This window comes from Clarias gariepinus, chromosome 13 (assembly GCF_024256425.1).
Source record: "Clarias gariepinus isolate MV-2021 ecotype Netherlands chromosome 13, CGAR_prim_01v2, whole genome shotgun sequence".
In the NCBI taxonomy this organism is placed as follows: domain Eukaryota; kingdom Metazoa; phylum Chordata; class Actinopteri; order Siluriformes; family Clariidae; genus Clarias; species Clarias gariepinus.
In genome coordinates, this window is record NC_071112.1 from 25,539,086 (window position 1) to 25,562,820 (window position 23,735).

General features: G+C 35.9%; 2 protein-coding genes across 3 annotated transcripts in view; one reads left to right on the forward strand and one right to left on the reverse strand.

Annotated features, from left to right (window-relative positions):
- Positions 1–23,685, reverse strand: strn3 (striatin, calmodulin binding protein 3). Its single transcript, XM_053509658.1, has 16 exons — positions 23,391–23,685; positions 13,305–13,408; positions 13,086–13,159; positions 12,521–12,602; positions 11,075–11,251; positions 8,690–8,831; positions 8,123–8,264; positions 7,565–7,701; positions 5,447–5,622; positions 5,246–5,293; positions 4,976–5,097; positions 4,221–4,388; positions 2,740–2,880; positions 2,466–2,573; positions 2,163–2,249; positions 1–1,305 (listed from the first exon to the last, which is right to left on the reverse strand). The coding sequence occupies exons 1-16, from the start codon at positions 23,643–23,645 to the stop codon at positions 1,136–1,138; spliced, it is 2,133 nt and encodes a 710-aa protein (XP_053365633.1). The 5' UTR covers positions 23,646–23,685; the 3' UTR covers positions 1–1,135.
- ap4s1 (adaptor related protein complex 4 subunit sigma 1) overlaps positions 23,017–23,735 on the forward strand; it is a 6,431-nt gene continuing 5,712 nt past the window's right edge. Inside the window, exon 1 of one of the 2 annotated variants that reach the window (XM_053509661.1) lies at positions 23,017–23,158. The gene's annotated coding sequence lies outside the window, so the exon portion shown is untranslated. The remainder of the gene's footprint in view (positions 23,159–23,735) is intronic. The other variant, XM_053509664.1, reaches the window with a different exon arrangement.

Sequence of the window (23,735 nt, forward strand, 5' to 3'; positions counted from 1 at the left end):
TTATAGGATAAATGATAAGGACAGAATAACAACTGGGAAGTGTTTCACCCAACGCCAGTTATCCAGATCCCTTAACTTATAAAAATGTAATAAAGATAAATTTTTATTTTTATCTTCTAGCCTAGGATGAAACTGTTTTAAAAAGAGCAAAACATTTCTTTTTGGCTTGCTCTTCTATCTTTAAGAGCCAAATCTTACAATTATTCCATTTTTTTTATTTATTTTTTTACAAAAGAGGCTAAGACTAACCCAAAACAGTGAAATAAATAAGTTCAGTTGTCTTACGTGTGATAAATAAACTCAGTTACATTAAGATGTACAAAACCATCACATAGTGATAGGATGCTGCTGTGTACGTGTAGATATCTAAAGAGGTCTGAGGAAGTGTGCTTCTACTGTTGTTCAATGCTGCAGTGAAATAAAGGTATTAACACTGGAAGGGCAAGATGTGTCAAAGCCTTCCAGTGATATAAGGAGGATTGAGATAGAGGACATTAACGGGAAAGCAATCCCATTTTTATCTTAAAAATGTTATCTGATACCAGAGTCTTCAATTATATAAAAAGGATTATAAAAACTATACTCATTTTTTTTTTACACAAAATTGTCAAAGCTAATGTAAAGGTGAAACAATAGAGTTGAATCATGATCTTTCCTAATTCATATATAACGCTACATTAAGGACAACCTCTACGCCTGATGCAGTATGAGGGATTAATTCCTCTGGCGCAGCATCTTTGCCCTCATCGTGGTCACCTTTTGATGAAAATTATACCAATCCATGGTCACTGAAACATATCTAAAATACAATGTCATGACCTCATTTTATACCCAATCAAAAAAGACAAACACTGATGTAACTTCAGCTCTGACTTACAGTTAGGTAAAGTTAACCGTTTTTTTTTTTTAACATCTTTCTAGTTTCAAGGAAAGAAAACCAGTATTACTAAGTGGGCACTTCCCCCAGACTTCACTAAACCAAAGTCCATTGCTCAGTCCTGGTATGTTCATGAAGCTGCTATGAGAAGGCTAATTCATCATTAGCAGCTACTGCTTCTCTTGTCACAAAGGCAGTGAAGCAATCAGATCTTTCTGTTGTTGTCTGAGTGTGAGTGAGTTTCCTCTGAATTGGGATTTATACAAATACTTTGGCCAAGGCGTCTGCCCCAGCACTTCCTATGAATGCCTTAGAAGGGTGGAAGGCAACGTCATATATGGACTCATCCGACTTCTTCCGGTGGGAGGTGACTTCTTGTACACATGTTTTGCTGTCCAGGTTCCACAGCCGAATTGAACAGTCATGACCTGTGGAGGAGAATAAAGATGTTACTCTCCACATGGTCACATGCAGTCCTTCTTAACTGCAAAGGCAAACTGAAAAGTATCCACCTTCTGTCATCCAGTGCATAGAAAACACTGCATCTAAAATGTAAATCCCATCAACCAGGGATGACTGGTTGACATCATAGCCTCATGTACAGTAGATTAAGCAACATTACCTTCAACAATTAGGCTAAGAAAAAGATACTCAACTAAAATGTATAGAAGTCAGGGATAAAATTCCTTGATTAAAAAAGGCTGGAGAATCAGACTTGCATAAATAGCAATAAGTCTTTTAAATCCATGTTGGCAAATCAGACTAGAGCAAGTAAAATGAAAAACTGACAAATGTTTAAGAGAAGCTTAAGCTAATATGTAACTGATGTAAAAAGATAAGATTGGACAAGTAAAAATGGAGGACTACTGCTCCCATTCCCCTGATCTTACACCACCTCATGCCTACTTGAGGGGAATGTTAAAGGAGTGCGAGCATGTTCAACTGTGAAGATCCACCAAGAACTGTGCCTGCATTACGCCTGCAAATCGTCTCCTTATGCAGCGACCCTTGTTCAGGATTGAGAAGCCGCGTGAACGATATGAACACTGTCTACAGCGAGGCGCTGCACACACACACACACTTCGAACACTTACATTACACACATACTGTGGTAAATAAAGAAGCTTATATTGTGTGTTAGTTTCTTTGAGGAGAAATAAACTCTCAGATGATAAGGTAATATAGTTAATCTTTTAATTTCAGTACTGTATGTTTTGGCGCATACTGTATTTGACACAATAAAATGCATAAAACTAAACACATAAAAGACCTCAGAAAGACTTACTTCCTGACATCAAGTAAATGCCATTAGGATCCACCGCTAGACTGGTGACAGCATCCAAGTGAGCCACCATTGCATGGATAACTTTACCTAAGGAGCAAAATCCAGTATAGTAATAAGTCACAAATATTTATTTTTCTAATTATGAAAAACACAAAATGTATATCTAAATAAAAAAATGCATTTTTAAACAGCAAGTACAATTTACTCAGTGAAATGTATTTTATAAAAGTAAACTTCTTATATTTTAATGAGAAAAGATGGGTGAGATACCAGCAGAACACTGATGATACTCCAAACACCTACCTGATTTATTGTCATAGAATTTGATGTGTTTGTCCTCATGAGCTGTGATCGTGACTGGCAGTGTGGGGTGACTCACAACTTTATTAATGTGGTTCCCAAAAGGCAGTGCTAAGAAAAAAAAACACCACCACACATTATACAGGTGTTGCTCATAAATTGATGGTGTGTGTCTGTTTGTGTGCATGGCGACCCACAAGTCTGAATCTTTAAGCATTTTTTGTTTATATACACACGTATAAACCAGTTTGTTTTTAGATGGACTGAATGTTCTTACCGCTGTCCTTCTGTGCTGAGCACTCCATGACAGACTGTGACGTCTCCAAATCATAGAGGAGAACTTTCCCCGTGTTGTATGAAGCCACCATATATGCTGGATCACAGCCATTGAAATCCATAGAAGTAGGAATGCCGTGCTCTACAAGGAAAAAAGACACATCAAGACACCTCAACAAAGACCATCATAATCAACACCTCAACAAAGACCATCATAATCAACTGGACTATTATATGTAGAAACATTTCACTACTCATTAAGTAGCTTCTTATTTCTTTTGACATTCTTAAAATATAATATCAAGTTTGTAATATAACAGGTAATGACTAAGATCATCTTACTAATGAATAAGATGATTCAAGGTGATATGGGTAAAACATTGAAATGAAAATAAACAACTAAATTTTCAAATCAAACTAATCTAGGGACTGTCCAAGAACGCATTGGAATTATTTGGAACATACGCAATAATAATAAGCAATTTCCCTCTGGGATTAATAAAGTTATTTGAATCTTGAATCTTGAAGACTGTAAGTTGAGATGATGAGAACATGACATTTCCACACACTTGCCGTACAATCCATTAACATATCTATTTGTACGCTTCGAAAGTTTTAGGTAAAAAAAAAAAAAAAGATTCAAATACCAGCAAATTTATCAACACACAAACTGTATCATTGTGATTTTCAGTAATCACTATTAATAAACCATCTAGTATATTATCAATGACAGATGACACTATGATAAAACATTCATAAATTGTTTTGATTTAGGTCCTTGTGCCTCTTACTTTTAAACTTTGCAAATATCTACACTTTTAAGTTTGTCTTTTCTACTATAAAGTTTTTCTCCATCTTCATAAAGTTTGTTACTGTGGAAAAATTTAAGCAGATATTTGTCCCTTGCTGTGAAAACTTGAGGTTCATCCTAATCTGCAGACTGCTGCAATAAACAGTTTGTGAGAATAACATTTCTGTTATTTGTATTTAGCCAAACTCCTTAGTGTGCATTATGCAACGCGAAATGACTCATCTCTTAGAAAGTCATGGAAACGTTTTTCAGTTGTGTATAAACATGGGGATAAAAATAGAGAAATACACTGGGAACAAATAACCCATAAGGGAATAGCATACATATTCATTCATCTTCTATACCGCTTTATCCTGTGTACAGAGCTGCCTGGGCCTGGAGTTTATGCCAGGAGACTTCAGGCCTGAGGTGGGGTACACCCAGGACAGGGTCATAGTATGGATAGTATTTTAATAAAAGTAAAAGTGACATCAGCTTTACCATTGAATGAAATCAAGAAGTGGGACTGTTCAATAAATATCTGTGAATGCACATTGTGTGCCCACAGGACCAACAATAACCTAATTAAAACACAAACATAGACCTAGACTCAGGCTGACTTCATACAGGGTTCTGAGTTCCAGAGATGCCTAAATAACTTGAGCCCTGAGGAACAGCAGATGGGCTCTCACCTCTCTCTGAATTAAAAGTGTACAAACAAGGCATCTTCTCCTGAGGGTTCCACAACTTGATGGTTCCGTCAGCAGAACAGGACAGCAGCCGATTCTTAATTCCGCTGTAAGCCAGACCCCAAACTGCATCAGTGTGGCCCAGTAAAGATCCGGCCAAAACACTGGGATCTGAGAAACACAATGTGTTAGAGATCCAAGTCTGTACAGATGTGATTCATGAACACTATGCATCATGATGTAACATATCCACCAACAGACAATATGAACAAAAAGTATAAGGACACCTAACCATCACAATTATAATGTACTAAAAAATTCCAATTAAAATGTAATCCTTTGCTGCTATAACATCCTTCAGAAATGGTTTCTTTGCCTTCTGCACCAACCTTGGTAAACCATATGGTTATGGACCACCAACATGCAGGAAAAGGTTTGGGTCTCTTGGTTGTAATGTAGAACTAAAAACTACATAAGATTTTACTATGCTGCTACAGCATGCAGACATTCTAGACAATTTCATGCACCATTTTGTGGTCTCAGGTTTAGGTAGGCCCATGTATGGGGGTGATGGTCTTGTGTTGCCATACTTTTAATCACCACAAACAATTCTGTAAGAACACTGCAACTGGATTATCTTTATAATTTAACAAACAATATAAGATACTATTATTTAAATAAATATAACTTTTAAAATATTAATAATTAATTTTAAAAGGTACAGCTGCATAGAAACATCAGTAATAACATGTCTTTACCATATGTGTCATAAGGGTCTATGCTAGAGCTGGGGATATTCCACCACTGTATTGTTGAGTCAATTCCACCACTGAAGCACTGCTCCCCATTTGCTGTAATAGCCAACGACAGCACAGGCCCCCTATGAAAAGCCATAGAAAGGAATAAATGAACAAGGAACTGGCCACTTCTTACATCCCACCTAAACTACTAATCATCTCACACTGATGGTGGCTGTTTTTAGATCATGGGACAGATTTTTGAAAATAAAAGAAGAAAAGAACACTTACGAATGTGCTCTAAATGTGTATATCGGCTCCACATCAAAAGAGGCACTTCTACGAAGAACATTAAGAAGGTTTTTTTAGCACACAACAGATTTGTAACCATTCGCTATATCACAACCAGCTATAACCTGATAGATTAAAATAATTTCAAACGTCATCATCATCATCCACACCATCATATAACTTGGTTAGAAAAGCACTTGCTTTTTGGCAGGAACAGTTTTCTGGAGGTTCCAAAGTTTGAGGGTGTGGTCTTCTGAGACAGTGACTAGCACTGGTTCTACAGGATGGAAGGCCAGGGCACGCACTCCATCAAAGTGACTGCGCAAGGTGTACTTTGGATTCCATGTCTTTCTGAATGCATCCTTGTTGGCTGGAAGCTGGAAATAGAGGATAAGGACGAATGGATTTTAACATCTGTGTAATGGAACCAGGCAAGATAGTGCATATTATCATTAAACACTTGCAGCATAATTGGACCCCTTTCAAATCCTCTGTCACAGTTGATGGTCTCCAACTGCATGGTTCGTCTTATTGTTGGTTCGCCTTTTTTAAACGTCCCCTCAATAGTGACATCACCATAAACATTTTACTGCGCAGTGAGAAACCATCAACTGTGGCAAAGGGGATGATGCGAGTACAATGGAAGTATTATAATTTATATATATTTTTTTACAGATTGCAATTTAAACTGCAATATGTAACTATTAAATGTACGACCTTGCGTTCAAATATGTATATCAAGTCTATCAGCAAATGATGCTCACTAATATTTAATCACCTCAAATTGTTTAAATAATTAAAAACACTTAAATTATTAACAGACTCTTTATAAATTCTCAACCATGCATTCATTACCCATAATAAACTGCAGTCTTTTACAATTAAGTAATTGCACAAGACCATATTAAGACCTCAATTCTTAGGTGATTAATTATGCAGTACAAAATGTAAGTCATCAGAGCTAAATTCCACAAACCTCGTTCTGTGTAAAAATAAAAATAAATAAATAGAAATTCATTCCAAAGTTTAGCTGAGACTCACATGAAGTTTCTGCAGTCAAACTGAGCTAAATCAACTTGGTATTTTCCAGCGCCATGCTGTATTAAGTAAAAGTTTTACCTGAACTAGCCACATGATTTACCAGAACAAGAAACAAAGGACTGCAGAAATTTTGTATGGGTGTCAGCAAAATTTTTGCATGATAAGATGATCGTGGAATTGGTCTCTTATTACTTACACTGTACTTTGCATGCTGAGTGAAACGCTTCAGTCAGTGTCCAGAGCAGGAAGATTTATAATGACCAAGACCTATTGTTACTTACTTACATGCACCTCAATTTTGATTTAAGACAGACTTGAAAAACCAAAACTATCCCTTTAAGATCACATAATTTGTTTCTAATTTGTTTCTATAGCAACTTCTCCAACACTAGTTCCAGCTATAAATAAAATTACAGGTTAATGTTGATGGTACTATGGTAAAAAGTTTAAAATGTTAGTATTTAGCATACATTGCCCTCTAATGCTGTGTTTACCTTGTTTTTTCTTAATTCCTAATAATCAAAAAAACACATTTGATTTTTACTCAAGGTCAGAGGTATGAACTGTCATCTTTATCCAATGACCTAGTTTTGGACTGGGCAAAAGGCATTCCATGAGTGATAATGTTCTTTAACAATTATAGAGGGACTAAATTTGTTCTTTGTACCCTGCAAAACTGCAATAGTTAAATACTGTTTTAATTACTGTATAAAAGCAAAATGTTCATAGCTTCGACCAAGTGTTAGATAATAATAGTTGTTAAATGTGCATTATTAAGCTCTGAATATATAATACATATTAAAAAAAAAAAATCCAAAGAGATACCCTCATATTTTAGATTCATTACATGTACAGTGAACTATTTCATGCCTTTTTATTTTGATTACGGTGCATGAAAATCACAATTAAAAAATCCAGTGCCTGAGATTTCATGAGCTGTATGGTGTAACCATTATTAATATTAAAACAAAACAGACAAGAAATATTTCACTTTACATGGAATGTTTATATGACAGTTTTACTTCTTATACTAAGTTATAAAATTCAAATTTTTCGAGATGCATGTTTTATTCCTTACCTAATTCATAATATTTTAACACTATATGTTTTTACTAGCTAGACATCCACACTAGATAAATACCTGGTGAATTCTATTTATGAATGAAATTTTACTTGATCACGAATGAGTAACTTGATATTCTTGGACATTCAGAGTGAAAAACTATGCGATGGAGTCAGGATCTTAAAAAAACATTCAAGGCATGCTGGGCCACTCACGTCATAGCCATAATCAGCATCATCATTGGACACTGTCAGGTCAGCAAGGTCTCCTAAGCCCAACACACTTTCCAAAACGTCATCCGAGCCCATGATAAAGGACTTGCCACCTCCCGATGGAAACGGCAGTGGCTCGGCTGAGTATGAGAGAAAAAAAGAAATGTTTTTTAACCTGCAGTCAGCCATGTAAAAATTATTTTATTTTAATATTATTGATACATGTTAAACACTAACAGTAAATACACAGTAAATGATGCTCCAAAAACAACGATGTTAATCAAAAAAAGGAAGATGAGTATCTTAACATTCACAGAATGTGTCATTATATGCAAAAATGTGGCAAAATGGTAAAATTTCTTTTTGTCTTTGAAAAGGGTTGGGAAGTCCACAAGGAACGCTGATGCAGTTTATTACCCAGGATTGAGCTGGGAAATCCTGCTTATAAACTAAAATGCAAGCTCCTAAAATAACAGCTCCTGTGTATGAAACCATGCGTCATCCAGTGGTCAAAAAAAAAAAAAGAAAGAAAAAAAGTAAAGAGCACAGTAAGTGTCTCACCCCACTCTGTACCATCTCCTGAACTGCGAGCCTCACCAGCGCCCTCACCGTCCTCTGCATTCACCAGGAAATCAAACTCCTTTAGTGCTTCTTCTGTGTCTGCATCGTCTGGAAGGTCTGACGCTAAGCCCTCATTTCCCACCTGAGGAAACACGCCATGTTAGTACCATCATCATAATATTTTATGACATTATGTATAAGAAAAGACTTGGATCATCTGGACAAAGCCACTTGTAAACTAGTCGATGTTATAAGTGTAAAAATCTGCACACAATATTATAAACAATGTCCCATTAGTCTAGCATTGTATGGATAATGTCTACTTTTCTATTTTACAGAACATTATATATATATGAAAGGAAAAATAGATCAGAATTACTATATTCATATAAATTTGTGTCTACAAAAATGGTGGACATAATCAAAACGGCAAATTCAGATTTTTTTGTTTGCATGTTTTTTTTCCCTCTTATCTATTTTTCAAAAATTCCGTTTTAGAGGTTTACTAATCAGCTGCACAATTATAATGTCAAAGTCATCCAAGAAACATCCTCACTTATAACATACTTTAATTTTATGCTTCTTTATTCTTTGTTTATCGGTCCTGTTTGACGCGTCATCCATAAGGTCATTTTCATCGTCCTCTTCTTCATCGCTGTCATCAGCATTTTCTAAAAAATTAAACGTCTCCAGCACATCTCCTGTGTTTCTGTAACACAAATAAGTTCATTAACAACATAATCTCAGCAGAGTTATGTGAAGTTTTAATCTGCAGCAGCACATTCTATTCTAAATGTAAGCAAATGTAGGGGTATTGCGAGTAAAGCTGCACAGTCACATTTTAGATAATAATTTCGGTGTGTTTGAGAGCCCCTTGACGCTAGTTAGGAAATGGAAAATCTTTGCTCTTTAGTCGAGCATGGGCTCTCAGTTTTTTTTACAATCTTCGTGAAATAATAAGTCAAACAAATACACTCACCTAAAGGATTATTAGGAACACCTGTTTAATTTCTCATTAATGCAATTATCTAATCAACCAATCACATGGCAGTTGCTTTAATGCATTTAGAGGTGTGGTGCTGGTCAAGACAATCTCCTGAACTCCAAACTGAATGTCAGAATGGGAAAGCAAGGTGATTTAAGCAATTCTGAGCGTGGCATGGTTGTTGGTGCCAGACGGGCCGGTCTGAGTATTTCACATTCTGCTCAGTTACTGGGATTTTCACACACAACCATTTCTAAGGTTTACAAAGAATGTTGTGAAAAGGGAAAAACATCCAGTATGCGGCAGTCCTGTGGGCGAAAATGACTTGTTGATGCTAGAGGTCAGAGGAGAATGGACCGACTGATTCAAGCTGATAGAAGAGCAACTTTGACTGAAATAACCACTCATTACAACCGAGGTATGCAGCAAAGCATTTGTGAAGCCACAACACGCACAACCTTGAGGCGGATGGGCTATAACAGCAGAAGACCCCACCAGGTACCACTTATCTTCACTACAAATAGGAAAAAGAGGCTACAATTTGCACGAGCTCACCAAATTGGACAGTTGATTGTTTGTTTGTTTGTATTTGGATTTATTGCCATATCAGCTTCTTAGGCTATTTCATGGCCAGATTCACATCAAATATTAAGCTCATTTATGATGTTATGAAAATGTAAGTCATTAAGAGAGTAGTGAGAAAGTTAAAAGGATATAATAATAATAGATCACATAATAGCATGGTCTTGGTCAGAAGAACAGGGTTTTACATTTGGTTCTTTATGTGTACTTTAGACAGAAATTGTAAGAGTTTTTTCCGGTTTTGCCTTGCAGAATATGTTTTTTAAATCTTGTTCCGGTAGAAATAGTTTTCTTATGGTGTTAAAACTTGGGCAGTCCAAAAGTATGTGTTTTATGGTTAGGGTACTTCTGCAGCGCTGACATTTTGGGGCTTCTTCATCCTTTAATAAATAAGCATGGGTAATGTTTGTATGGCCTATACTGGACAGTTGAAGACTGGAAAAATGTAGTCTGGTCTGATAAGTCTCGATTTCTGTTGAGACACTTAAATGGTAAAGTCAGAATTTGGCATAAACATAATGAGAACACGGATCCATCATGCCTTGTTACCACTGTGCAGGGTGCTGCTGGTGGTGTAAAGGTGTGGGGGATGCACACTTTAGGCCCCTAAGTGCCAATTGGGCATTGTTTACTGTAAATGCCACGGGCTACCTGAGCATTGTTTCTGAGCATGTTCACCCCTTTATGCCATGTAGCCATCCTCTGATGGCTACTTGCAGCAGGATAATGCACCATGTCACAAAGCTCGAATAATTTTATATTGGTTTCTTGAACATGACAATGAGTTCACTGTACTAAAATGGCCCCCACAGTCACCAGATCTCAACCCAATAGAGCATCTTTGGGATGTGGTGGAACGGGAGCCTCGTGCCCTGGATGTGCATCTCACAAATCTCCATCAACTGCAAGATGCTATCCTATCAATATGGGCCAACATTTTTAAAGAATGCTTTCAGCACCTTGTTGAATCAATGCCACGTAGAATTAAGGCAGTTCTAAAGGCAAAAGGGGGTCAAACACCGTAATAGTATAGTGTTCCTAATAATCCTTTAGGTGAGTGTATGTTGCACATGTTGCCTTACAATACAGAAAACTTTCTCAGATCTTAACTATATTTGTGCATTGTCACTTATAGTATAGTAGTTTAATGCTATAAAAAGTAAATAAATAATACTACACAATGAACAGAACTCAAAATCCCTCCCACACCCATGAGCAGTGATTAGAATATTAATCAGAGCGCCCTTAAGCACAAGTGACAAAATGATTATGGAATCACGAGACAGAGTCTCCCTGTAAAACAGATTGTGGAAATATTTCACTTATTCACACATTATACTGTGACCATTATATCATTCACCCCAGTCCAAAACATCCATGTGTACCTTTTCATGTCATGACCTTTCCTTTTGGCTGGAGATTCGCCTCCATTGAGGATCTGCTCCAGGTTCTTGGTTTCCACTGAACCATTCTGTTCCGAGCCAGACAACCCCAGTAAAGAACGTACACGCTGAGACCGCACGTCAAGTATTGTGTCAGTGTAACCTACTTCCTGAAGATATCTTGCAATGACAGAAAGGACAAACTTACTAAAAAACAATTAAATATCACAATTGATAATTGAAAAATTACAACTATATACTGTTTATATATCTTAACTTCTATATAGCTCACATATGTGCTTAGCTGATTTAAAGACGTGAATAAAAATTATATATACTATTGAGTAGGGCTGAAACGATTCCTCAAAGCTTCTTTTAATTAATTTTAAAAGCTTGCGTTATGTTTTTGCGCAATTATTTGTTGACAGCGTTTTTTTGACAAAGTGCGCTTCCGGATGCAAGCCGCTAGTAAACACCAACAAAGAAGGGAGCGTTCTGTTGCAGGCTACAAAATGGAAAGGAGCGATAAAATTATTAGCGAGCCAAGAGAAGAAGAAACCAGCAAGAGAAAATGACAAATTGTCAGTAAAGGCTTATATGTTATGCCTGAACAGTAGATTTTGAAACTTTTAGTTCTGAAAGTTTAGTTGCACAAAAAGTAGTGTTTGTGTATAATATTTATTTCAATGTGTGCCTTAGTTTTTTTTGATACTTGAAAAACACTTGATAAGGCTACTTGAAAAGACTTTAAAATAAGAATGTATGGCACTGTAATGCACTTAATTCATCTCAACTTTAATACCCCTGTATGTCACCTACGAGGTTTCACACGGTGGCCGGAAGTACGGTTTATCATGATTCACCGAGAATTTTGGTGCTGCGATTATTTTTCCATCTTTCCGCGCAAAAAAAAAAAAAAAAAAAAAAAATATTATATATAAAACGTGTCAAAATATTTTACATGTTTAATTATTTGGCGGTCCTCGCAGAACTTCGAGGAACGTTGGCGGGCAAACGCGGCAGCTCACGGTGCCTAACAACGTGAGTCAAACCGCATAGGTGAGATAGGGGTATAAGGTATTCCTTATATCGTGAATAATGAAAATGTTTATTTTTGATTAAATGTTGTACGCATTTAAAAAATAAAAGTTGATTTTTCTAAAATGAAAACCAATTAATATTTGTTTCTCTTATATATTTTACATTGCTGTTTAATTCAGCAAAAGTACATTTTATCCGATTACTCGATTAATCGATAAGATTTTTAGTAGAATACTCGATTACTAAAATATTCGATAGCTACAGCCATACTATTGAGTAATACTGAAAAGAGTGTACTGTTAGAAGAACTGTCAGACATAATGATAATTTCAGACAGATAAACTCAGCCTTTTGTGTTCTCTAGAAAAACGTATCTACAAAATAATTTAAGGTTATAAGAAAACTTACTGTCTTAACAGTTGCCGGCCTTGTTTCCAAGTTAACTGACTGTTCTGTGGTACACTGGACACCTCTGTGTCTTTGGTATCTTCTGAAACATCAGATAATAAAAAAATTAAAGTATTAAACACTATACACACACAAACAGCCAAAAAAAGAAAAACTAAATTTATTGTTATACGTTGTATATTGATTAATATATATGATATGAATCTTAATATTATGTTAAGATAATATACATCATACTATTTTGCTTTTCCTGAAGTGTGTATGCATTTTTTTTTAGCTGACTCTGTATATCTATACATGTAATTAAACTTAAAATTAAAGGTGGAGTGTCTGAACTACTAAACAAATTTTAGGTGTATAAGGTGTAAAAGTGTATTTGGCCAAAGAGAAAATATGGTAATTTAAATTTTAAATGGAAACACCCTTAAAAACAAACAATAAAAATCTACCTTAAAAAATAGATGCCATAGTAAATTTTTAAAACGCGCTTATAAGTGTGCAATAAAATTAGTCTAGTATGTTTAGTAGCATATGCGCACATTTGCGCTTGTGAAAATGTACAAACCTGATTCAAAGCTGGGCATTTTGACTTCACTTTGATTGAGTTCTGTGCCATATTTCAATTTATGGTATTTTGCTCTAAAAGAGAAAAAAATCTGATTTAACACACCTAGCATACAGCATGTGGTCTGACTCAGCAAAGTTTCCATAGGCAGATACAAAAACAAAACAAAAAACATTATTAAAGAAGTACAGAAAAAAAAATACAATTACTTAAACAAACCTTTCTTGTTTTAATGCATATTCTAACATCTTTATTCTTCTAACCAGATCATTCTTTAAATTTTCTTGCCCCTTTCTCTCTCCCTGGAGGAATGCTATTCGAGCCTGCAAAACAAAAATAAACAGCCATTAGTTAATTGAATAGCCAAGCTATTCGACATGCTCCTAAAATAAACAACAAATCTGTCACATACAATTTTCTTTATCCTTTATAACTGCACTCCCTAGTGAATGTGTATTCTGTCTTGCTGTACCCCAGAAAAATAAATTATATATACAGAAGATAAAATATGCACAGAAGCTTTACAAATGCAGCCACCACTACATTATAACCTGGTTTATATATACATATATAAAGAGACAGAGGAAGACAGAGTAAACTGATTCATGCCCCAAACAGGCCCAATGCTTAAAACAGCTATGTCTGGAGATGAAAAAATATAAAGTACATACTTCTATCTGAGCAGATTTAAGAAATAAAAATGAATACATTTCTATATCAGTCATTCCACCATATGAACTTAATCACATATTTCAAAAAAAATCTAAAAGCAAAGATCAGATGTAAACTAGCTTATATGTTAAAGGTTAGGCAGCACATGGCAGAGAGGACAGTAAATGACTCAGAGGACTACAGGATATTATTGAGAGACAGCAGCTGTGTAACTCAAGTCTTCATAAAGACTAGTGTGTGTGTGTGAGGCACACAGGAGGAAGTATTTATAGTCCAACACACTTCCAATCAACAGCCTGATAACATGGCTCATGTCTACACAGACAAACAAAATTTAGAAATGACGCAGAACCTCATTTCATCCATGTATGCCTGAACAGTTAAAGGTTAAGGAGCATGAAGAACCAACATTTTGGACTCCTCTGCTACGCAGAAGAGCAACCAGCACGATATATACAGTATATCTCTTATACTTTGGTTTTTAGGTTTCAAGAAACTTTACAACCCAAATCCAGAAACTTTACAATCCAATGCTCCAGGTATGAATGTTTTTCAACAGTGTTTAGCCAGTAATGAAACCCACACTTAGCCGTGGTCGAGTCTGTATTACTTGTAGCATTCTGTTCTTTTTTCCTGTTGCAGCCCTAAAGTCAGACGCTGAATAACCATGTCCTTTTTCTGGGTTAAAATGAGGAACATGGACACACAAGCCGTGCCACTAACACCAACCACACGGAGTGTACTCTACCTTTATGATGTACAAACAGGTTATGGACATTTCGAAAACAACCATTGTTATAAACAACATAGACAACAAAATGAACAAAAACACGTGTGTCTGTTAATTCTGCCCCAGATTAAAGCCCCTTTCTAAGATGTTTTCAGAAACAAAATTTTAAAACTTTAAGGCTTTTTAAGGATGCGTGGTGACCTTGCCGAAAAAGGATAAGGAACTTTCTTGATGTGAATTTGAAAAGGAGCCCAAATTGACCTCTGAGCTGTAGTAGCGTTTTATGTCACTAAAGACTTCCCATTTAGTCCTTTTCAAGAAAAAGGATTTGCTGTGCAAAAATAGCAATTGTACCAACTATAATAATTGTCTTAAAACAATGTTTTAAAAAAGGTTTATATAAATATCCCTTATTTAAAAGAACGATTGTTTGCATGATATGCGAACACAGTACATTCAACAGGCACTCAGATACCACTCTATTTAATCTTCAAGGTTTAAAAAATTACCCTATTACATTTATTAACTAAAACATTTTTATTTTTCTGTCCTTGCAGTAAAACTTTGCTTTCTCAGTAAATATAGCAGAGTTGGACTTTACACTTATATTGACATGAGCTATACGGTGAGACATTACGCTTTATACTGATATCATTTGTTGCCGCGCTGCATAACCCATTTCATCCAAGGATCTGGATCAAACCAGCTGAAAATAATAATAAATTATTATATAAAAGGGTAAAAGGAGCCGTGCTGCCTTGCTAAAATATTTTGCTAGCATGAATAGATAGGGTTACATTTAGACACAAAGGAAATACAACATATACAATACATGGTGTTATCAAAGTCAGGAAGAGGACATCCCGACATGAAGTGCTCTGCACCCCAATATTTTTTTTAAAATATTTCAATAATACATATTTATTTCTCTCTAAGAAAACTTCAGGGGTTCTGCAGTCTAACTCGGTAGAAAACTTTGCCAGGGCAAGTAGCTCTGTTGTGATTTTTGTATATTGCATATTGTATATTGCATATTTACATTTATGTTGTTTTATTTAACTTTATTTTTTTATTCAAACCTTTACTGTTGAGAGCATTCCAGAGATAGACCTATTTTCATTAAACAAAGGCTTTTTAATTTGATATATTTTGTCATGCGTATGTTACATACAGGGAGTGAAAACCCATTGTTTTGTTTCATTTTGATCACAGTCTGTTTCTATTTTATGTGGCTTTGACTTACAGCAAAATATATTGTCATAACCATTCAGTCTATAAAATACCTAGATATAATTTATGGTCCATATCACACACCTCTACCATTTACTGCACGTATAAGTTCTAAAGTCAAGAGCAATCTTTTAAATAGAGTTTTATCATGCTACACCAACCCACCACTTAATGCCACCTTATATCCTTTAATTTTGATTTCAGAAACAACATTTAAAACTACTTCTGTCATTTGCGCTAAATTTACAACTTCCCAATTGCTGTCTAACAGAGCCAGTTCTTCTTGTGTCCTGGCAGGATCTGACAGCTGGATAGAGGAATGTGTCATGCATCAGAGGGGGCTATTCTAGCCTCATGTTCTGAAAAGTCTGCTCCTTTGAAACTAGATTAGGATGGTGACCTCACCATGTCTCTCTGAAAGATTGTCTCACAATCGGGCTGCTCCATATTACAACTGGAATGGCACACGCCATTTGAAATATTAGCAGTAGTGCTAATTTAACAATGTCTATTATTAAATGTGCTAAATTGATAACACTGAAAAAAAAGGACAGTCCTCGATAATGCTGGGAATTATAAGACTGTTGACATGTATCAACTTACTATAATTCTTACAAGTTTTAAAGTATAGTACAAGATTAAAATACTTTGTAACTTGTTTTGATTGGTTAAATGCCAAATGATAATCTTGTTTTTTCTGCCAATCTTATGCTACACATCCCAGTCCAGTAGGTGGTGGTACTGCACCAACTTGCCCAAACATTTCAAAGAAGAAGATCCAAATCTTTCACAAAAGGTGAATGCAGAAGATGCTGGCAGTTTATAATAGTGTAATTAAAACCATTTAATATTATTAATTAATGTTTACATGTTTTTAAGTAAATGTTTACATGTTCAGTTAAGTAAATCACAAATTCTACAAAATGTACATATTAAATAATTTGCTTAAATATTATTTAGAGCTCCCAATGGCGAGTGTAATGTTCAGCAATGCACCTAATGTTTTAATTTTGCAACTAGTTTGATAGTCACCGGTGGCAACCGGCCAATACACAAAAAAAAAGCAGCAATCTTTAATCCTGCTACAGACTCTCCTGTCTTGCTTGGCATGACAGTACAGCAGGGCTGTGTTCAATAAGGAGAGCGTTAACAAATATAAAACAGTACAGGTGGTAGGACTTGGACTGACAAGCAGTTGATGAACTGCACAATTGGTTTTAATGACATTAAGAATTTCCTTTTATTTTTTTACTGATTTTTAATTTTTACTCTCAGGAGCTTGTGAAACTCACCCAGTGCCACCAGAATAACGGGTGTGCCGTTGCGTAGGTGGCTAGCTAGCTAACTTTTTCTCCCCCCCTGTCTGGCCAAACCCTGCCCGCTTTACATCAGATGCCATCGATACAGAGAGTCAACCACAGCTCCAATTTAAATCAGAGTGACTACATGAGTTCACCTGGTTACTTTATGAAAAGGGTTAAATTTAGAAGTTACACAAGTCATTGAATAGAGTAAAGTAAGTAACACCACAATGTAAACACACCTGTTCGGAAAAGGCTGCAGAACAACTTTTAAACAAACAGGACCATAAAGAACAAGGAGATATCAAAAACAAGCCTGGAGACAAAGCCATAGAAAAGTAAAAGTCAGGTTTCGTGTATAAATAAAATAACCCAAACTTCCCGCAGAACATCACATACTAAAAACAGATTTTGTAATAAAAATTAGAAAATCTGGATCTGCTATGTCGAATTCTTAAGTAAAGCTTCTGGATTGTGGACAGTGTTCACAGATTTTGTGCTATCAGAAAGATGTTGCATATTGGCAAAACTTTAATGTAAAGGTCATTTGCTGTCAGGAGTAATGAACTTGTTTTATTGCCTCTTAAAAATAAACCACTTAAATTTAGGGTGCCGTGGCGACTTTGTGCACTGGCACATTGTGAAAGCCGTATGTGCCGTACATATAAGCACGCAGTTTGCATTGCAACATAGCTGACATAACCAGCTATCTGATATCTGACTCAGCTGTTGCATCTTAAGTTATACCTAATGCATCAGCTAATTTAGTGGTTACTAGCTGAAGTAACCGTTGTTGACGGGAAAATAGTTTTTAGAAATAGTTAAAAAGTTAAACCAAAAAATACGCTGATCAGCTTTAATGTAATCATTATTATTTATTATTATTATTATTATTTTAGGTTGAAGTCGACGTACATGTCTGCCTGTCTTTCTGTACAGCAGAACTCTCTGCCTAACTTAATAATACAAAGAAATAAAATATAGTAAGTTTGAGTACCTTATGCTTAGTTTACGCTAAGTTGTACTTCCTTCATCGTCAGCCAACATACCTGTTCACTATGGATGAAAAATTAAGTTTTGTCTTAAAACGATTCCAGCGTGTTAAATTTCACTTTAGCGCTGTTATTTTAGCAGGAAAATATGAAGCAATTTCAGTAACAATATTCAGTTTAGGTTTTGGTGCAGGTGTTTGTTTACATTGAGCAAGTAGCTTATTTTAAACTAGATTATTTAATCTTCCAAATAACTGTTTATATGGCTTTAACTCAACATTTAGATTTGACTTATGGTGCAGGCAGATAACTTCAGGCAGATATCTAACTTTCATTAAATTCAGTCCTCACTGTGTTGCATGATGCTGTGACAAAATCTGGCTGGACAAACAGATTTGAGATGGGTGTCAAATCCTCCAATGTATAAAATGTAAAGATATAATTTTTTGACTAATGTTCAAAACCATTCATTTATTTGTATAGATATAAAATGAATAGGCTAGTCTCACTCAATTAAACAAATGAGCATGTCCTCAAGTCATTGCAAAATTGAAGCTTACTGGATAAATTTTTTACATTACAAGTGAAATTTAAATTTCCACCTCTGAAATTAATTCATTTGTAGTGCTAATTAATCTAAATGAGAAAAGGTTTTAGTTAAAATGACCTGGCTTAAAAAAAAAAAAGATTAAAGCCTTAATTACTTGGCACAACTGATCAATTGAAATCATATAAAGCATATGCATGGTATGCAGACACATATTCTTTGCATATATCGATTAATGCAATGTTTGCTACTCCGTATTACTCTAGTATTTTTCTGCGACATGGTATCCCATCTAGTTTTCACTTGGTGTGACCATGAATAGTTCTCCAATGACACCAAACACACCTCTAGAGTAAGAGCTAGTTGTCCAAGAAGGCGAATAATGGCTAGCCTGTACTAACTTCACAATCACCTGATCCAAATCCAGTTAAGATGTTTTGACATGAGTTGGACCGGAGAGTGAAGGAATAGCAGCCAACAAGTACTCAACACCTCTGGAAACCCCTTCAAAAATGATGAAAAACCATTCCAGGTGACTACCTCATGAGGCTCTAAAACTTTAAAAACTCTCAAAATCTCTCAAATCAGACACGTCCTGCGAGACATTTTAGAGTTAGAGCCTAGTAACTTAGTCACCTGAAATGGTTTTCCAACATTCTACAACTCACCAACATCCTAGTGACTTGTACATGCTAGCGCTACATAAAATAGCTACTATCACCAGTAATTATTTGGGTACACCATAAGTGAAGACTGGTATATGCATTATTTTGCATTAACTGCTGAATGAAAGAAATGTGTGCATTACCATTTAATATAACAGAGATTCATTAAAATAACTAATATACCGAATTTACACAGTCTCAAACACCTCTTAAACAAACAGCACTACACCTCTGCTCCAGTGACACTACAGTCTCTTGTTACTAAAACACAATTCAGATGAGGAATCATCAGGTAACCAGGTGCTAAAAAAAAAAAAAAAAAAAAAAAAAAAAACTCTTCCGACATGAACGGCTTAAGCAATTAAAGTGGACCAGATATTGGAAAGAAAACAACACTGTCAGTCTGTAACCTGATAAACACAGTGGTAGTTCACACACCAGTGCTGTCTCAATACATGGACAGGACTTTTCAATATTTTTTGATAATTTTTCTGAGCCGAAAAATAAAAACTTTTGTGCCTGAAAATAAATGAGTTCTGATAATAAGTGTGTTTTTGAAAACAATTAGTTTGTGTGACTCAGCAAGTTCTTCAGAAAATATTTTGATGAGACTGATTAGATACATCATGATCTAACACAGCGCTGTTTTTATCTCAGGCGAGTTTAGCAGTCAAGATGCACATCAGATTGCCGAGAGCCAAACAGCGTCTGGTCATACAGTACTGCATTTCTGAGAGATTAGATTCACTAGGCTTTTTACAGGAGTCGACCAAATCTAAGTCTAGTCCGTGAATAAAACAAAAAAGATATTAGCCCTGTGTTTAGAGACAGACACATGCACATAGAAAAAGTACAGATTTTTTCAAATGCTGCATATATGAATACTTTGACTACTGAACATGTGATTTTAGCATTTTTGCTAAAAAATGGGCAGACGAGGCTCACTCGTCACTCGTGATGCACATGAGGGGTGAGGACTGGCCCGTGTACACCAGCTCAATAGAAGAGCAAGTGAAGCTTAAATTGATGGAATGTTAATGCTCAATATTCGGCAGGTGGTCACACTCATTTCCCCAATATTAGCAATATTTCTTCATATTCTGCTTTCCAAGAAACAGACTTTCTTGCATTATACCCTGTTGCTGAGATATGACCAAAACAGGTTTGTTTAAAAAGATGGTATCAGAAAATAATGTCCTTATCTTAGTTTTATAATAACTAATTGAGGGTTCTATAGTATAGTAAGAAAGAGAAAACGATCAGCCTCACTTTGTTACCAGGATTTCCATACAAAAGCTAAAAATAACTTAGAGCTGCACTATTTGACGGTTTTTAAAAAACTAAACAAAAAAAATATATTACGGTTACAGTTTAATCGGTGATATGCATGTAATATGAAACTGTGATATATAGTGTTTTGTATAGTCTATATATATATATATATAGATATAGTTTTTTGTTAGCGACAGAAAGGTTAGGTATTCATCAACTCATTTTTGCCAATTGAAAATGTGATGTGTTTCAAAAAATACCGCATACTGTTTGTCATAGTGCAAATCTAACCTGCGTTACCCATTACCTGACATGATATGATGGGTCTCTGTCTCATACACACTTTAACCTAGAGCCAGGCAATATTGCAAACAACAACAATCTTAGTTTTTACATCTTTATGGGTGATTCTCCAACAATTTAGATTTAATCTTACACAATGCAAATAAAAAAATATGAAATTCTATTTATTAGAATAAACTTTGGAAAAGTGGTAACAGCACCTAACAGCACAGTGCTTTTTATGCCACAAAATCAACCATATTGCAACTCAGAACACAAAGTTTCTTTTATGAAACTGAGTTTGAAAAGTGTGAGGAGACATGTATAAATTATTCAGTTTGTCCCTGATAAGCAAACAGAAGGTGACGGTGGCAAGGGAAAACTCCCTGAAACAGAGAGAAACAGGAAGAAACCTGGAAAGAAACCAGACTCAACAGGGAACCCATCCTCATTTCAAATCAGAGTACCTTCTGCACCTATGGAGTGACCTACTGAAAACTGCTAGAAGGTTCTGTACATGCACAGAATACATTCAACCTAAGAATTATTGTAAAGATATGATTTTCACACATTTAGTTTTGCTGTACAACACAAAAGTGGGTTGATAACATTGTGCTAAATAATATTGTACTACAACTATAACTACTATTTTATTGTACTAAACCTTGAACCCTGTGGACTGGATTATCAAAGGACAACTAAATTTTAAGTTACTTGTGCTTCTACATCCAATGTTCCCAATTTAACTGCAACACAATAATAATGCGAGTTGTTTAATGTTTACAGCATCTAACAAGATCTAGCAAGGGACATCAACTGGCAGACAAATTTAATTTGGTCTGGAGGTGACCGCTTAAGGCGAAAAGTCATACTGTGATACAAATTGTCCCATAAGAAATAATGTAAATGCAGCTAATCTGTCCTGGCCTTTCAAAATTATTACCAATGTAATAAAAATATGTGCAAAAACTTTTGAAGAAAGCTTTTGAACACAGGCTGAAGACAATGTTGGTATCATGGGTTGACTTTCTTGAAAAGAGACTGGAATTTTATTTTTTTTTATTCGTAAACACCATTTACTTGGCTTTCCACTGATGCAAACAGGTTTTGAACAGCTCCCAGACGTACACTCAACATCGCTTTGGTTTGTTCAATCATATGCCGAAAATGCCCCATATTCCAATTAAAATTTCCACTGTAGTTTTAATTATAATTATTTTTAACAACACTTAAACCAGAGTGGCTTGTAATTAGATTTTCATTGTCAGCTTATCCAATCAGATGCATTTACTTCAGCTGTTACGATGAAGGTAGAACTTCGGATCAGAAACAACATACAAAGGTCAAAAAGGAGAGTTCCCTTTAGGCTTTTCTGGCTCGATTTGTAAAAGCGACATAATGACAAAATTTGAACTGTCAGAAGCATTTATTTGATACCAAATCTAAAACTGTGTGTGTGTGTGTGTGTGTTATCTGGTCAGAGTAAATGAGTGAATCAGAGCAAAATAAGAATCCTGGGCGATGACAAACTTTACTTACAGAAGAACAGGCATGAAGTTTACAAAAAAGAAAAAGCCCTGTTCACTGATATGGGAATGTACAGGTTCCTTGTGACGCATTTTTGGATTTACAACATTCATTCACCTTAATTCTGGTTTAAAGCACAAATATGTTTACTGTGCTACTCCTAAAAAAATCCTGTTATATTATATTGTAATTTAATGCGACTTATAAAGAGGAAATTGCGCTGAAACAAGTGTTTTTCAGCCTCAAGGTCCAAACAGCTGAAATCTAAACATACAACACTAACAGTCAGGGCACTAACATCTACACACATCCTCTAGCTGTAAACTCACTGCTTTCTCCTTAAACAAATTCAAACAGAAAACTTCTCAATACACGTCCACTTACTACAAAATACATTTTAAGTGGTTATTGTGTCTTCACGAAGAGAGTAATTAGTGGTTTAAGTAAAAATTCCAACCAACTCTCAGGCTGAACTAGCCTCAGCATTAAACTATGTGCTAAAGTTCAGGTTGTTAGTGTTTATTTCATAAAACTATTTATATTGTAATGAGAAATTAAGTGACAGTCCCGGCTGTGAAAACAAATACCCACGATTTATCAATTTATATATTAAGAACGAAAAAACGGGCATAATAGCAGCCTGTGCTAGCATGCTAACTGAGTAACGACTCGCCGTCCCGACGCCATGTTTATCCAAAACAAAATGGCTGAACAGGAGATTAGTTGACAAACTCAGCTGCTGCGTTTATAGTAACTACAAGCTGCTTTTCAGGAGCGAAGGCGAGGCTATTATGTGATAAGTGGTGTAGGCTAAACAGCGAGACCTAAACTGCGGTTAAACACACACACACACAGGTAAGAAACAGAGTGCTTGTGTTGTTACTGAATTGCGGTGTGCTAAGCTAGGCCTTTCACTAGCTAGTTAGCAACTTCACATGCAAAAAGATGGTAACCGTTACCTTGGAGTATTGTATAGACTAGGAGAATGCTAACTGATCTAAACACAGGTTTGAGATTAACCCGCCAGTGCTAGTGTGTCAGATGAATCCATGGTTAGCATGTGTGCTAACTCGGTACTGTTCCATACCTGTAGTTCGGCCCTTTCGACTTCCCAGTGCGCCCTCTCCATCTCGAAGCGGGCCCACTCGTGCTGGATGTAGTGTAAAATCCCGGGGATTGTGTACTGCTGCGGCCTCGGCGCTTCATCAGGCTGCTGCTGTCCCATTCCTGAACCTCCAGCCCCGGACAGATGAGCGTTAACGCTGCCGTTATTACCGTGCTGCTGCTGCTGTCTTGCTGTGGCCATCCCTCCTCCTCCTCCGCCGCCGGGGTGTTCATCCATGTTTTTTTTTTAACCAAATAAGTAAAGTCCTGCTGAAATAGTCCCCCCGGATTGTAAGTGGTAACCACAGATGAGTTCCCGTTCACTATC